This window comes from Sorex fumeus, unplaced genomic scaffold (genome assembly GCF_029834395.1).
Source record: "Sorex fumeus unplaced genomic scaffold, SorFum_2.1 ptg000093l, whole genome shotgun sequence".
In the NCBI taxonomy this organism is placed as follows: Eukaryota; Metazoa; Chordata; class Mammalia; order Eulipotyphla; family Soricidae; genus Sorex; species Sorex fumeus.
The window spans coordinates 6,529,973-6,546,174 of NW_026606150.1; the positions used below are offsets into that span (position 1 = coordinate 6,529,973).

The 16,202-nt window shown below is 57.0% G+C and overlaps 1 protein-coding gene across 2 annotated transcripts in view; it reads right to left on the reverse strand.

Moving 5' to 3' along the window:
* Positions 1-6,556: 6,556 nt before the first annotated feature.
* Positions 6,557-16,202, reverse strand: part of KMT5B (lysine methyltransferase 5B) — a 49,304-nt gene continuing 39,658 nt past the window's right edge. For both annotated transcript variants that reach the window (XM_056131635.1, XM_056131636.1), the window contains 2 exons: positions 13,019-13,215; positions 6,557-8,055 (listed from right to left, as the gene is read on the reverse strand). In XM_056131635.1, the coding sequence (XP_055987610.1) occupies positions 6,575-8,055; positions 13,019-13,215 (1,678 nt within the window). In that variant the 3' untranslated portion in view covers positions 6,557-6,574. The remainder of the gene's footprint in view (positions 8,056-13,018; positions 13,216-16,202) is intronic.

The following is a 16,202-nucleotide window of genomic DNA, read 5'->3' on the forward strand; positions in this document are numbered from 1 at the left end:
CTGGCAGTGTGGCCAGCCTGGAGGCAGGGAAGTGGACTCCCCGGTGCTGCAAGGAGACCACAGTCAACGGCCACCCCTGGGTGAACCGAGGAGGCCATGAGGGATGGTGGCTGCCCGTCAGCTCTGGGCGCCTCTGCCCTGGCTGGCCTGCGCGGGGAGGGAGTGTCCAGCCCCACAACCCCTGCTGGCCAGAGCCCAAGGCCAGCTCATCCCCATACCAGCTGACCCCTTGGCCTTTGGAAGCCACGTGGACGGTTCCCCCACTGTGTCCCTGATGCTGCCTGACTGACTCTGTGTCATACAGAGCTGACGTGAGGGCCACTTACATGCAGACTCACCAGAAGGCCACGTGTCCTCACCGTCCCCACTGGTCAGCGTGCAGCACGGCGAGGGAACAATTTCACCTGGGGGACCCCAAACTGGCAATAGGGGCGGGGCTGCTGCCGGGCTCCATCCTCTGCCCCAGGGACCCTACAACCTCTGTAGAACCTGTTCCCTCTCATGCCTCTGGCTTTGTCCCTCAGCAGCCTTGGGGACAGCAGTGGCAGGTGTGAGAGAGTTGGTCCCGACATCTGCTCGCCTCTGTCCCATACGCATCCTGGGCCATTGTGGGGGGCCTCTCTCTAGCCCTGGCTGGACCTAGCGGGTCTGGAAGGTTCCTGGAGGGTGGATGACGCTAGCTGTGCGTGTCTGGCCCTCGGGGTTATGTGGAGCCCTGAGGGGCCTGCTGTGTGCCAGGGTGCTCTGCCATCCAGTGTCCTCCCCGTTACTGGCCCGAGGGCCATGACAGTGGCAGGTAGGGGCGAGAGAGGCCCTGGACACCCCTCTCGGCCACCATCTCCCGGCCCAGACCACAGGTCACCCTCAGGCTGGACTTGGAGCTCGTGACTCTGCTCCCTGTCACTGTCCTTTCTCCGCTGGGGGCCCTGGGCAGCTTCAAATACCCTGGGGTGCAGGTGCCCATCTTGGTCCAGCAGGACATCTGGGGAGTCCAGCTCCTCTGGAAGGGAGGAGAGACAGTGCTCCTGGCTTTTGGGGGACTCCCTCCCCTCCCATGAGAACAGGTGGCAGGAGTGTCTGGGTGACACTGACTAAGAGGTCCCTGCCTCCCAGAGTCAGGGGTCAGGACGGGGCAGGGGGATTGGGCATGGCGGCTGGGGAGGACCCTCGGGGAAGCAGGGCAGAGAGCAGGTCTGTGGAAGGACAAAGCAGCTGGACTCCAGAACCAAGTGATCCCCAGGGCCACCCCTGCCAGCCAGCAGGGGTGCCAATCCCCTATGGGACCCGAATGCCGGTCCCCTGCAAGCCCTTCCCACCATCCCGGCAGAGCCAGGGGCCTGGGAGTAGCTGCAGTTGCGGCTTGGGGTGCTGTTGCGGCCACGGGCTCCCTATTCCGGGGGCCCCACTCACTCGCTCAGCCCAGCTCCAAGGGGCTGGAGAGGTTGAACATTAACCAGGTGACGAGTGGCCGAGGCTACACAAATACCTTATCACAAGCCAACGCAGCTGCCACGCTGGCCGAGCCTTGGCCTGGACGGTCCTGCTGGACACTGCTACCAAGGGGTGGCCACCTGCCCTCCTGCCTACCGAGGGGCCTCCTCTCCCTCCACTGGACGTACCTGTCCACAGGAGGCTGGGCTGCTGGGCTCTGGCAGGAAGGGCTGGGACAGGGGTGTCCCTAGGGATTTTCTCCTTTTTTTTTTTTGCGGGGGGAGGGGGGCACACAACACCCAGCAGTGCTCAGGGCTTACTCCTGGCTCTGTGCTCAGGGATCACTCCTGGTGGGCTCGGGGAACATATGGGGTGCTGGGCATCGAACCCGGGTTGGCTGTGCTGCAGAGCAAACACCCCACTGGGGCCCTAGTCCCTTACCTGGCGTACCCTAACTCCCTTCCTCCCTCCCTGTCCTGTGGACACCCCCAGGGCCCCACCTGGCCCCTTCGTATCCCCACAATCCCCCTCTCCCCCAGAGCTGCTCATTCCTTTTTTTTTTCCTTTTTGGGTCACACCCAGCGATGCACAGGGGTTCCTCCTGGCTCTGCACTCAGGAATCACTCCTGGCGGTGCTCAGGGGACCATATGGGATGCCAGGGGTCAAAAGCCTGCAAGACAAACACCCTCCCCACTATCTTATCACTTTAGTTTAGTCTGGAACACTGCTGGTTGTCACCACAGAACCACAAAGCAAACCGCAAAACCACAAAAATCCCAAACCACAAAGCAAACCAAAAAAGCAGTTCCAGGGATCAAAGAAGGCAAGCGCGCCTCGCCCAGTGCAGTCTCCTGCCAGCACTTCCTCCTTGAAGCCGGCTGTGATTTTCCCAGCAGGAAGAAGGGGAACTCCCTCTTCTGCTCTCTCTCTCTCTCTGCTTCTCACAAACCTCGGCCCACCTGCTCGGTGACAGGGAAGGGGCCGAGTCAGAGTCACTCCTGGGACCGTGGGAAGCCTGACACCCTTCCGTACTAAGTGGGACGGAAGTCAGAGGACAGAGATCCTGGAGAGCCTAGGAGGGGCCAGGACCTGGCTCCCAGCAGCCTGGGGGCTGGGGGCACTGCCAGCCATGTCCTGGCTCATGTGCCCAGCGGAGGCTGGCACAGCTGGTGCGGCTCTGTCCTCATTCTGGGTTTGACGCTGGGGGGAGGCCACTTGCTTCCCGTCAGCGCCCGCGGGCCTGGACTGGGCGTCACCCACTTCCCAAGGAAAGCTGAGCCGTTCCCGGAATGGGCCTTCCTGCAAGTCCCTGGCCCCCTGGGACACTCTGTACTTTGGAGGGGACCCAAACTGCCCCCGGCCGCCGAGCCCACCCGAGTTTTCTGTCTCCCCTCAGGACACACCTGCCTCCCGGGACGCCTGCTCCAGCGCCCGCTGTTTGCCTAACTGGGGCGGGTGGCGCTTATCGGCCAACCGTGGCACCGAGGTCTCCAGGCTCCACCTGACAGTCTCAGAACGAGGGGTACAGGCAGTGGCTGCCCGCCACCGCCACCGGGGAGCAGGCCGGAATGAACCTGCGAGTGAACCCTGCCTGAGTGAGGCCTCAGTAGGGGTGGGGCCTCACTTATAGGGGTGGGGCTGGCACGCGGCTGACCTGAGTTCGATCCCTGGCATCCCCTAAGCATCACCAGGATCTCTGATCTCTGAGCACAGAGCTAGGAGCAGGCCCTGTGTACCGCTGGGTGCAACCCCCCCTCCAAAAAAAAAGGGTCAGAGCAAAAGTAGAGTAGGGAGGGCATCTGCCTTGCAGGCAGCCAACCTGGGCTTGATCCCCAGGACCCCACATGGTCCCGAGTCCTGCCAGGAGTTAACTCCTCAGTACAGAGCAGGACTGAGCCCGGAAAGCTGCTGGGTGTGGTCCCCAAACATAAAAACAAACCAAACGTGAAAAAATATCGGGTCTCCTTCCAACCCACCACCTGCCCGTGGACCAGGAAACCACGAGGGGTTTCCTGAAGGCAGCGTAGGGGGTTGGTCATGTCACCTGTTGACTGATTTCCCCTCAAGACCCGCGGGTCCTGTCCCCGTCCTGAGGTCCGGAAGCTCTCGGCTGCCCTGACCTCGGCACCTCACCCAGCCTGTGTGCACCCCCAGGCTTTCTCGCTGCTCCCGTCTAACCACCCCCCCCCCAGGGCCCTCAGCACCGTGAGCCTTCCACTACATACCACAGCGACTGGCACCCTCACATCAAGCACCTCTTGTTCCCCCAGGGGACCATCCTGTGTGCCTCAAGCCACCTCCCTCCTCCCCTTCTGCACCACCCCACCGAAGCTTCTAGTCTGCACGGCTGGGTCTGCTTATCGGAAGTCCCTCCTTCACCTTGGAGCCCCTCTTCCCCACAGCCAAACTCACCCCCCAGTGCGGGGGGGGGGGATGCAGTGATTGGGCTAGAGAAACCAGAAATCCCACCCCCCACCTTCTCGGATACAGTGAACACCGGCCAGGCTGTTTTTAATTTCCGAATTTATTAAAATGATTAACCTCAATACTGCAAGTGCATGTACAAAATATTTGTAAAAAATGTTTTTAATGAAACGTTAAAGAACTTACCTCAAATGCTGAAAAAATCCTTTTTTTTTTCATTCTTTCAGTACAAGGAATACATTGTATCTCAAAAGTATTACAACTCAGCAAAACAATTTAAAACAGCAATTTGAAAAATGATTTGAAAATTGAGTATTTTTACAGAGAGTTCTACGATCATTTCCTAATTCTGACAACGCCAAACTCTTCACCAATCATTGCATAAGTTCAAGCTACGTTTTACTGACTGCGACCTCTTCCGAGCCCGGCCGCCGCGACAGTCTGGAGCGGGGCTGCCACAGCTCCTGGGCCCCCAACTGGACAACGGAAATGAGGTTCCCTGGAGGCGCCGGCGGCTGCCGGGCGCTTGTGCACAGACCCCAGGCAGGGCAGCACCAACTCCCCTGCCTGGACCCACGGGGCGGCCTCCGAGCGAGGCCCCCTCCCCAGAGTGGAAACAAAGGCCATAAATAAGTTACTAAGATGAAGCTTAGCTACGGGGCGAGCGGGAGGGATCTTCTGCTACTTTTCCCTTGGAACTGAACATGCTACTGATAAACGTGGATGGACGGCAGGTCCGCCGACAAACTTCGTCCTGGAACCTCTTCCGGACACCCCGATCTTGGGGCGGGGGGAGAGGTGACCCGCGGCTCCGCTGGGCCTTGCCAGACACCACGGCCGAGGCGGGACCTTCCTGAGCGGCGCCAAGTCTCACACTTGCACGCAAAGCCATGGCAGCAGGGGGGTGGGGGCCGCGGGCCCGAGGGGGAGGTGGGGTGGGGTGGGGGAGCCTGCCACAGGCCCCCAAACTACTACCTGAGGGATTGAACTGCCCGGAGCAAACAGGAATGAGGCCTCGGGAGGCTACAGAAAGAATTCCTTGAAGAAAAAAGGCAAAAACAACTCTAAATGTAAAAACCTTTCGTGACTAATACTAATTTCTACCTGGAACTACGACGAACAATCGCTTTAAGGAACTTAATTGAAACGCTGTCCCCAAACCTGGACACGGTTAAGAATCCATCAGTACTAAGCGGAAGCATTGAGGTTTTCTGCACTGGACTTTTTTCATGACCTGAAGATTCTTTAATGTTTGAAGACAGGGGCTAACCCTTCCTAGACACGCTACATGAATCCCCTAACTTGGTTTTACTCAGGAACACGGTCTAGCTGAAAGCACACGTACACATTTCCCAGAAACAAAGAGACCCACTGGCGTCAAACACCCGTTACAGATTGATATCCCCAAATTGCTTGTCCAATGATTTGTAAAAGAATGCAGAAAAACGAGAGGTTGGTATTGGACATCAAGTAGTAATCAAAAATTTGCTCATTAAGTTACTTAAAATTAATTTCTCTTCTCAAAGTGCTTCAAAAACAAATTAAATCTGACTCCTCTTTTCGTTTAACTGATAATATAGTCAAAAAATCTTTGATATTTTCATACATAAACATAAACCAAGAACGCCCACTGATGCAGTGCTTAAAACTATATATTTATAATTCCTATTTTATTGGCATGAATATTTCTGAACTTAAAAACCTTCCTGGTAAGTTCTTTTAATTTCTTAGGACAAAAATTTCTCACAACACACAAATATTTACAACATATACATCGTCTCAGTTCTTACACTGAATCCCAAAGACAAACATTTTATAGGTTACCACAGAACAAAAGCTGTGACTCATGTTTTTATTTCATAAACTATTATAAGTTAAAGTGAATAGTTTCTTTTTAATATTCCTTGTAGCATTTTACAAGTGCAACAGAAAACTTGAAGACCCAAATGAAGAGAGCTGTAGTTCATTAGATAAATGTTGCTTGTTGTCATCACATTATTCACAGCAAATTTTTGAAAAAATAAGCACCAATCATTCTTGCAAAGAACAATTTTTTTTTTTATCTAAAAGGATTGAAAAGTGTTAAATACAAGGTCTTTCATTTACATGACAAGCAATAAATACGCGGCGTGTTAACTCTTCCTGCACATGGCGACCCCGTACATAGAACGTACTGGAAAGTCGGCGGTCACGCGCGGACTGGGACTTTTGTTAGTAAGGAAACAAAAGTTATTTTGTTTCCCCAAACTGCTCTGCCTGCCCGCGACGGCCGCCCTTCCCGCAGGGCCGCCGAGGGCGCACCGGGGCCAGCAAACTAAAACCGACAAAACTCCAGGGGGGGCGAAACATCTAGCAAAGAAATCAAAAAGCCAAAGATCATTGCTGGTGATATTAGCATATCCTAGAAAACGTTAATATGCTGCTACTATGATTGGTTGTCGATTACCGTTTAGTCAGATTAAAGAGCCAGCCACGCTCTTGAAGTTGGAAAAAAACAAAAAACGAACCGAAACACGCAAGTATCGAGTAGCCACATGACTGTCTCCGAAGTCCCGTGTGGAGTCTCGGTCACTGTACAGGCTGGACGACAGGCTTCACCTCTCCGGATTGCACGTAAGAAGGCGACTTCGAGAGGGCGGGGACGACACGCACGGGCGGGGGCGGGACACTTTCTACAGGGGGACTCCGAGCGGCGGCGCGGGGCGGGACGGGGCGGGCTCAGGCGTTCAGCCGCAGCGACTGGTCCTCCCTCCTCCTGGAGGAGATGTCGATGTCGATGGAGTCCTTCCCCACGATGAGCCGCAGCCGCTTGGCGGGGGGCAGCGGGATGAAGTCGTCCTCGAAGTCATCGTCGTCGTCGTCCTCGTCCTCGTCGTCGCCCTCGGAGGAGGAGGCGCTGCTGCTCTCCTCCTCGTACTGGCTGTAGTTGTCCACCTCCATGCGCGACTCCAGCAGGGACAGCGGGTCGCTGCAGCACAGGCCGCCGCCGTCGCGCAGCCCGTCGGCGTAGGCGGCCCGGCCCTCCTCGTCCCGCTTCAGCTGGATCTTGAGCTTGGTGGCGCTGCTGGCCGCGCCCGCGCCGAAGCCGTTGTTGAGCTTGGCCACGTACAGGTTGCTGTCGTTCTCGTGGTCCTTGCTCAGCTTGATGCTGATCTTGGACGCGTTCACGCCGTCGCCCTCGGGGTCGCTGGCCTTGCTGCTGCTGTCGTGGCGCCGGCGCAGGGTCAGCTTGGGGATGCCCGAGCTGTTCTCCAGGATCAGCTGCGCATCGTACCTGGTGATGCGCCGCTTCTTCTTCGTTTTCGCAGTTCTGCAGCTGTCCTTCGTCTGGAAGCCGTCGGAGGGCACCACCGAGCCCCCCACGGGCGAGAGCGCCCAGTCCGGGTAGCTCCCGGGCGCGCCCTCGGGGCTCGGGTGCTCGCCCTGCTGGGCAGGGGACCCCGCCGTGTCCGGGGCCCCGCCGGCTTTCCCGGGGGAGTCCTGTACCGCGGCCGACTCCTCCGCCTTCGCCGACGGCTGGGCCGGCTTTCCCGGCCGCGACTTCTTCTTGGAGGTGCTGCCGTCGCTCTTGGCACGCTCGGCGTCCCCCGCGGGCGCGGGCTCCTGAGGCGGCTCCTCCGGGGCCGGGCCGGTGGGCTGCGCCGCCTCGTCCGGGCCAGCCTCCGTCCCGTCGCTCCTGTCGCCCTCAGCCGCGGGGGTTTCCAGCAGGGCGGCAGAGGGCTCCTTTGGGTGCATCCTCGTCCTCAGGGACCTCCGGGTTATGTAAGCGCAGGGCGAGCCCTCGGCGGCGGGCGGCGGGGCGCCCCGCCCCGAGTTCTGCCTGTGTTCTCTCGCCGCGTGCCGAGTCAAGCACCCGCTCGGGACAGCGGCATGGGCCGTGCCCTCCGACTCCTTGTCCTTCTTGAGGGGGAGATTTTTATACAAGACGACTTTCGGCTCTTTAAGTACCAAGTTCCCCATTTCGAGTTTTCTCGAAGCGTTCCGTGGCTCCAGGCGTTTGCAATGATTTCTTAATTTTATCTTTGCGAGTAAAGGCTTTGCCGGCTTTTTCAGTTTCTTTGGTACCCTGGAATTATTTACATGAGCTGGCTTTGATGAGGTAGAGTGGGAGGGAGCTGGGATCCTCGCCATCGGCGGCCGCGCTAAGGGTCTGCTCTTGCCGTTCCGTTTCATACCCACTGAAGACTTCCGGTTAGAATCTGCAGGACGGAAACGAGAAGATGAAAACGGCACCGGGAACACCACCGTGTGCAAACACAACACCCCACACCCACGCGGGGCTGGAAAATGCTCCGATCCACCCCCACACACCCTCGCTCTTCACGCTCATTAGTACTCTGGTTCTGGGGCCACATCCAGCAGCGCTCAGCCAACGCCCTCCCCGCCGAGCTATGCTCCGACCCTCCCTTTAGAAAAGACTGAAACTCAAGCCCAGATTTTCCGCACACAATTCTTTCTCAGAGTCATCCGAAACGACTCTAAGCCTTTGCTCACGAACTCGAGTGCATTACCTGAGCAGTCAGGAGAGTAATGCTATAGTAACGAGTTCAACAAGACGCATTCTATCACAGAGAAAATGAGGAAAAACATCCTGAGAACCATAAATCAATTTTCCGGACAGAATCCCCCCAACCCCAAGACCCTCGATGCCACGCACTTTGCCCTCAGCGCTGGGGCTGCAGCAGGGGCCCCTACTGCCAGGACCACAGGGGCCACCGAAGGGCTCCTCCTCCCGGCGGGGGGGGAATGACAGTCCTGGGAGCAGCAACCCAAGGGCACCAGACAGCCGGACGCTTCCCAAAGGTTCCATGGGACTCCCACTGGGTGCTTCTGGACGCTTCTTTCTTTCTTGTGGGTGTGGGGCCGCACCTGGCTGTGCTCAGGGGTCACTTCTGATGGGCTCAGGGGACCACATGAGGTGCCGGGGATTGAACCTGAGTCAGTCAAGTGCCCTCTCCACGGTACTATCGCTCCAGCTCCCCAATACCTTAAATTCTTAAGTCATCCCATCCCCGCCCAGGAAGTTACTTTCTCTGAAAGGACTCGAAGAGGGAAGCCGAGATAACCAAGCTTCTGATCCACGCTGCTTTTCCCCAGAGCGAGCCCTGTGCTTGGCCGGACAGGCCCTGCTCAGGCCTAAGGAAGTTACCATTAGTTTCTAACGGGGCAAAGGAACAAGAATGCGGGCCAAAGCGATAGCACAGCGCGGAGGGCGTTCGCCTTGCACGCGGCCGACTTGGGTTCGATCCCTGCCATCCCATATGGTCCCCTGAGCACCGCCAGGAGTAACTCCTGAGTGCAGAGCCCTGAGCACCACGGGGTGTGACCCAAAAAGGAAACAAACAAAAAAAGGGAACAAAATGCATGTAATAAGCACCCCCAGTCTCTAAACAGGATGGAGGGGCCGGTGCCAAGTCGAGTGGATCCCAGCTGTGGGAGCAACAGCACCATGGACCGGGCTACAGGACACAGTCGTCTCCGCAGTGCGCAGTGCTCCGGAGTCCTACGGCCCGTCAAGGTCCCTTCCCCGGCTGCCATCGCGCCTGCCACACACTTCCCTTCTTTTCTCTTGTGGCCACATCGCAGGCTCACTCCTGGCTCCGCACTCAGGGATCACTCCGAGCGGTTCCTGGGGGCGCCCTACGGGATGCCGAGGAGGGAACCCAGATCGACCACACGCAAGGCAAATGTCGTACCCTCTGCCCGGCCGCTCTGGTGCTGACTGCCTTCTCTCTGCCCAGGCCCCGGAAGGCCTCCCTCAGGCCGTGCTCCCGGGGGCTGTCAGCTCGAAACACCCCCAGTCGGCTGAAAGCCACTTGCGGCTGCATCTCCCTGCACTGATTACACGGAGCCCTGCCAGCCCACACTCCGAAAGGCAGCTTCTCCGCTCACCGGCAAGAGGATGCCGCCAGCATGGGCCCGCAGACCCCAGGAAGCTCGTCACCTTCCCCGCCCCCTCCCGGCCCCAACATTCCAACCTCCACCTTGTGGCAGCCCGGGTCTCAGGCGCGATCACCTTTCCGTAATCTAGCTCCGAGTGGCCAGTACGCACAGACCCCCGCTTCCCCCGCTCCTGCGGCTGCGGGCCCTGGGCTGGCCCCATCTCATTTACGACCCCTGCTCCGGAGGGGTGGTTTTTAGCCGACTTCTTGTTCCTTCCGGGTCTCCCTCCACCAGGAAACGCTTCTCCAAGGGTCTTCCCAGATTCTCAGCGCGCCCCAGATCTTCCTTGGGCTTGACTTTGGGGCGCACCCAGGCCTCCTAGGAGTGGCGGGAGCACTCGCCTCCTTCCAGCTCTTGCCGAGTCTCGTCGCTGGGGACTGCGCTGACCGATGCCTTTGCAGCTGTCCCGAGCACAGACTCTGAAACTAGACGATTCTCTGCCCAGTGTCAGGGGGTGGAGGGAGACTGTCCCAGGAGCCAGCCGAGCTCTGCTCACTTGGGGGCGAGATGCAGTGTGGCAGCTAACGCGCCTGCCAGGCACAAGGCTGACCCGGGTTCCAGCTTTGGGTCTGGGCCCATGAGGCTCACTGAGTGTGGTCCAAACTACCCCCAAAACCCAGTTCCTTTGTGTAGGGGGGAGGGTCGGGTCACGCCTGGCTGTGCTCAGGGATGACTCCTGGCAGTGCTTGGGGGACCAGGTGGGCTGCCGGGATTGGACCCTGCCGGCACCTGCGAGGCAAGCGCCCTCCCTGCTGTGTTGTTCTCCTGTCCCGGGACATGACGGTCTCTTGGCCATTCTCCACCACTCTGGCCCCCGTTTTACGGCGTGTTCTCTTTAGAGCTGATGTGGATGGAGCCTGGTTCCTGCGGTCTGGGGTGATAAGAGCAGGAAGCTGTTCAGTTTAAATTCACATCTACGGCCAGGACGAAAATCTCCCTTTCTTCTTGTAGTTCCCAGAACCAAACCCAGGCAGGCCTCCTGCCTCCAGGCACACGCCCTCTCTTCCTGGTCCAAGAACCCGAGTTCTGAACTGCTCAGGAACAGGACCTCGAAGGTGTAAGCAGACACCTTTCCCAAGGCAGGGCCCTCTAGTCGACGGCAGAAGGCAGCCCTCGGGGGCCTCAGGCTTAGTGACCGCAGCGGCTTCTCGAGAGCCCAGCAGATGGTGCCTGGTCCTGGAGAGACCCCTGGAGGCAAAGGCCAGACCCAGCGCGGCAGCTTCCAAGTTGGGATCCAGAAAACTCTCAACAGGCCTCTGAGGACTTGAGTCTGAGGAGCTTGATGGGAACAGCAAACAGCGCGGCTTCTGGGAACATTGCGCTTGCCACAGAGAACGGAGGCGGCTCGAGGAGCGGGACCCAGCGGGCTCCGGCCTGGGATGGGTGCGCTGGCTTGGGGGAAACCACTCCAACCCTGTCCGAGTGGCTGCCGGGGCACTGCCATCGAGGCAGGAAGGACTAGAATCTGGATGCTGGGGTCACAGGCCACATCTCCATTCTCTCTTGGGTCCCGCTCACATGGTGTCAGGCCCTCCAAGCCCTGGGACACAAGCATGTCCACATCTCCCTGGGGTCTCGGTTCTCTCTGGGTACAAAAGAAAACAGTCCAGTGTGGCCTTTGAGACATCTCCCAAGAATAGAAGTATAGACGTACAGAAGGAAGTACGGAAGGAAGGATCATTTTCAGTTCCTAACACAGGAAAGCTGCTTTGGAGGAATCAAACATGCTGCCTGGGGGCTGGAGAGATAGCACAGCTGGTAGGGTGTTTGCCTTGCACATGGCCGACCTGGGTTCGATTCCCAGCATCCCATATGGTCCCCTGAGCACCGCCAGGAGTAACCCCTGTGCATCGCCAGGTGTGACCCAAAAAGCCCCCCCCCAAAAAATGCTTCCTGAAGGAAGCAGCCCCCAGAGACTGCTGGAACCATCCAGATGAAGTCAGGGCCTAGGCAGCAGCTTGGGGTGCCCCCCACCCCTGCTCCCAGAGCCCTAGTTTTTCCCATCACAGAATCGTTTTTTCCAAAGGTGTGGGTGGAGGTGCGCGGAGGGCAGGGACTGGGGACCCGATGCTCCCGGATGAACAAGAGCCCAGAACTACTGGGGGGGGGGAGGGGTAGTAGTGGGGGTCTCAGCACCCACGCCCTGCTGGCTGTTCGTTTCAGGACCCTGATCCCGGTGCGAGCAGTCCCATGGAGGAGCAGGGGGTCTCCCTGAATGAATGTCACGTCACTGCCATTGAGTCCGAGTCTCCTGCCGCTGGGGGACGCCCATGGCGGTCCTGTGTCCGCGTCCCAGTCTCCGGGTCCCGAGACCCCCAGGGGCGCTGACGGTGGCAACATAGGTCTCCTGCGGGGACGACCATGTCCAACCTTCCGAGACAAGCCAAACTGAAGAGCCTCCTTTGGTGGTGACAAGCTGACAACTGGGTTCCCGGAAGTTCCACACGCGCCACCTCGGCCCGTGCAGGCGTCCTCCTTTCCTCTCCTCTCCTGCTCAGCCCGCACTGGGTCTGGCCCCACACAGCTGGTCCCTCCTTCCATCTCTCGTGCTGTCGCTGGTGGCTGACAGCGACACGCGAAAGCTCCGTCACCGCAATTCTGCGCCTGGCCCTGGCGCTGTGGCGAGCTGATCGCAAGCACATGCCAAAAAGATGGGCACGAGGAACTCGCCAGGTCTGATCTTTTTTCCTAACAGACGGGCTCGGCCCCCGCGTGTGCCTGCAGAGATCCGGGCTTGGAGGGCCTGACACCATGTGGGCGGGACACTGACACCCGTGGGACACGCCAACGATCGACTACCCCGTTCCTGAGGGCTCCAGACAGCAGCCCACTCAGGGAGAGGGGCACAGCCCGCTTCGTGCGCCGAACACTCTAGAAGCCGGCAGAGCTGTCGGGCACGGGACTCCGTGTTTCTCTTCGTTTCGCCAAGATCAAAAACTTCCTGAGCGATGGGGCTGAAGCGATAGCACAACGGGTAGGGTGTCTGCCTTGCACACGGCTGACCCGGGTTCAATTCCCAGCATCCCATATAGATCCCCGAGGCACCACCAGGACTGATTCCTGAGTGCATGAGCCAGGAGTAACCCCTGTGCATCGCCGGGTGTGACCCAAAAGGCCAAAACAAAACCAAACCAAAACATACGAAAAAACTTCCTGAGCGAGCTCTGGAAAGCGACTGAGCAAACCTTCCGAGACACGCTCGCCACGGCCCCGACTTACTTGTGTTGTTTGATTCCTGAGTGGTGTCTGCGTCAGTGTTGGAGCTGACAGACTGACTGTCGGAGTTTTTGCTGCTGTCCCCTAACTTTTTGAGCCTATTTAAGCGTTTATCTGTTTCTCTGAGTCCGTATTTGCTATTGATAACGGGAGCAGGCGCGGGCAGTCCCACTCTGGATTTGAAAGCACCAGTTCCCCGCCTGCAAGAGAAAACAGCACAGGTTAAGGCGCCCGTCCCGGGCAGGGAGCCGGGGCTCGTACCGCGCGACCCACAGGCCAAAGCAAAGCCACTCCAGACTTAACCAAAGGGCTGCTGAGATGAGCAATTACTAACTGCTCCTGAGAAATGACTGGACCCCGTGTAAGTCCAGGTGCAGAGAATTCTTCAATTTCCAAACTGCTGGCCTAACAGGCAGCAGTTCTGCCTAAATAAATCAGCTGCAATTATATATTACATTTTCGTTTAGTACAGGTTAGCACTATGAATTAAAAAATGAAACTAGAGAACTTCCAAATATCACTACTTAGAACTTAAACGTTCGCTTATAGTAAACCCTAACTGAAATCTTGCATAAGAAAACTAGACTAGGATACTGGAAATCTGACTTTTGGAACAGAAATTGTGAAGGAATTCCCTTCGGGTCAATGAAATGAAAAGGAATGATTCTGCCAGGAGTCACAAAGTCAGACCAGACCCTGCGCACAGCCAGGTGCGACCCAAACACCAAAACCATAATGATCATCATTACGTTTACAAAATTTTACTTCACCAAGTAAAAGGCATTATTTTTTTTTGGGGGGGGGTGGTGGTGGTGGTCCTTGGACCACATGCAGCGATGTTCAGGGGTTATTCCTGGTGGTGCTTGGTGGCCCATACAGGATTCTGGTGATTGAAACCGGGCTGGCCACATGCCAGGCAAGCGCCTTACACACTATTTACTTTCTGGCCCCATTTTTTTCCCCTTTTATTTTTTGCCATATCCGGTGATGTTCAAGGGTAACTTCTGGCTCTTCACTCAGGAATTACTCCTGGTGGTGCTTGGGGGACCATATGGGATGCCAGGGATTGAATGCAGGTTGGCCGCATGCAAGGCACAACCCCTACCTACTATCTGATCTCTCCAGCCAGAACTTAATTTACTATTTTTTTGGGGGGTGAAGTCGGGCCTAGGGGGCCAGACCCAGTGATGCTCAGAATTTTCTTCTGGCTCTGTACTCAGGAATCATCACTCCTGGTGGGCTTTGGGGGACACTATGGGATACAGGACAAAGAACCTGGGTCAGCTGTGAGCAAGGCAAGGGGCCTACCTACTATGTTACCTCTCCAGCCCCTTATTAATAAGAGGTTCTTAAACTTCATGATGAATCGGACTTCAATAGTTCCTATGTTCAGCGCTTTTTGACAAATTTCTTTTTTAAACTCTTTTTATTTTTTTAAAAATGGTGGTTTTTCTTGCAGGGCGGGTCGGGGAGGTAGACCAATACTTGGCACTCCTGGAAGGCATCACTCCTGGTACTCAGACGTCCTACGAGATGTCAGGGATTGAATCTGGATTGGCTGCAAGCTAAGCTAACACCCTATCTGCTGTACCTCTGCTCTGGTCCTATACACTATCTGGTTTTAAAAAAGCAGTTTTTTTTTCTTTTTGGGTCACGCCCAACGATACACAGGGGTTACTCCTGGCTCTGCTCTCAGGAATTATCCCTGGCAGTGCTCAGGGGACCATATGGGATGCTGGGAATCGAACCCAGGTTGGCTGCATGCAAGGCAAATGCCCTACCTGCTGTGCTATTGCTCCAGCCCGGTTATTTTTAAAAATATGAGAATATTTTTTAATAAACCACCACCACTGACTTTTATAGACCTTAGTTTAAGGAAAGTCATATAAAGCAACAGCTTGTGAAAAAATTATAAGCATGCTGCAGTATAAAAGCAGTATTGTTCACAAAGGAGTCAGGAGTTAGTGATTTCTGGGGTTGTAGCAATAGTACAGCGGGGAAGGCGTTAGCCTTGCACGGGGGGCGGGGGAGGGGGGAACACGGTTTCGATCACCAGCATCCACAAGGTCCTTAAGCCCCTGCCACGTGTGACTGACCGCTGATGAAAAGATCCGGGAGTCAGGCCCGAGTGCTGCGGGTGTGCTCCCCTGCCCCCCCAAAAGAACTAGTGATTTCTTCTGTCAGGACCTTAGATAAAACTCACTACTCTCCCCCGAAGAATCAGCACGCCTGGCCTCAGTGAATGAAGGGCCGCGTGGGCCCACACGCCTGAGCTCCTTGAACAAACAAGACCTCGTAAGAAGATACCATGGGTCTTGCTCAGCCAATTTCCTTACTGCATAGCACGCAGGTCAATGTGAATTTAACATGTTTTCAAAGTCGTTCTGGGGGTTGTGAGGAAGGGGAACACCCTGAGGCGCCCGGGGGACTGTGCGACGCTGGCAACCAACCCCAGGTCTCCTGTAAGCGAGGCGAGCGCTCCAGCCTCCTGAACTAGGGTCCGTTGACCCCTGAAGGTTGAACTTCTACACAAAATAAACACTGCACGGTTCACTCAATCACGCTCCGTGAGTGGCAGCGGGGACTCGGGTCTTGCATCTTCATCACCAACGAGCACCATTGTTCTGGATCGTCTGTTTTGGGGTTACACAGGTGGTGCTCAGGGATCACTCAGGTGGGGCTCGGGAGATAGTACGTGGTGGTGCCAGGGATCGAACCCGAGTTGGCTGCAGGCAAGGCCCATGCCCTGCCCACTGCCCTACGGCTACCATCTACGCAGGGCTTCATCTCTGTCTCACAGCACACCAGCTTTTTCCTACTTTTCAATTTCCGAGCCACACCCGGCAGTGCTCGTCCGGGGCTCACTCATGGCTCTGTGCTCAGAGACCCACCTGGTGGGCTCAGGGGACTCGATGTGGTGCCGGGCACTGAACCCGGGTCGGCTGGGGCGAGGGAAGCAGCTGCCTGCCGGACGATGGCTCGGGCCCTGTGGATTCTACTTTCCGCGAGCTTACAGAGCGGAGTGTTCGCTAACAGGACGCGATGCTGACCGCACACGCCCGCTCTCACGCTCAGTCCCCCTTAAACTGGCTTCACCGCCGTGTTCCTCTGGGATGGGACGTATGGGGTGAGCACCGTGGGGTGGGCTGCCCGGGTGGGTCTTGGCGATGGGCAGGGACCATGAGAT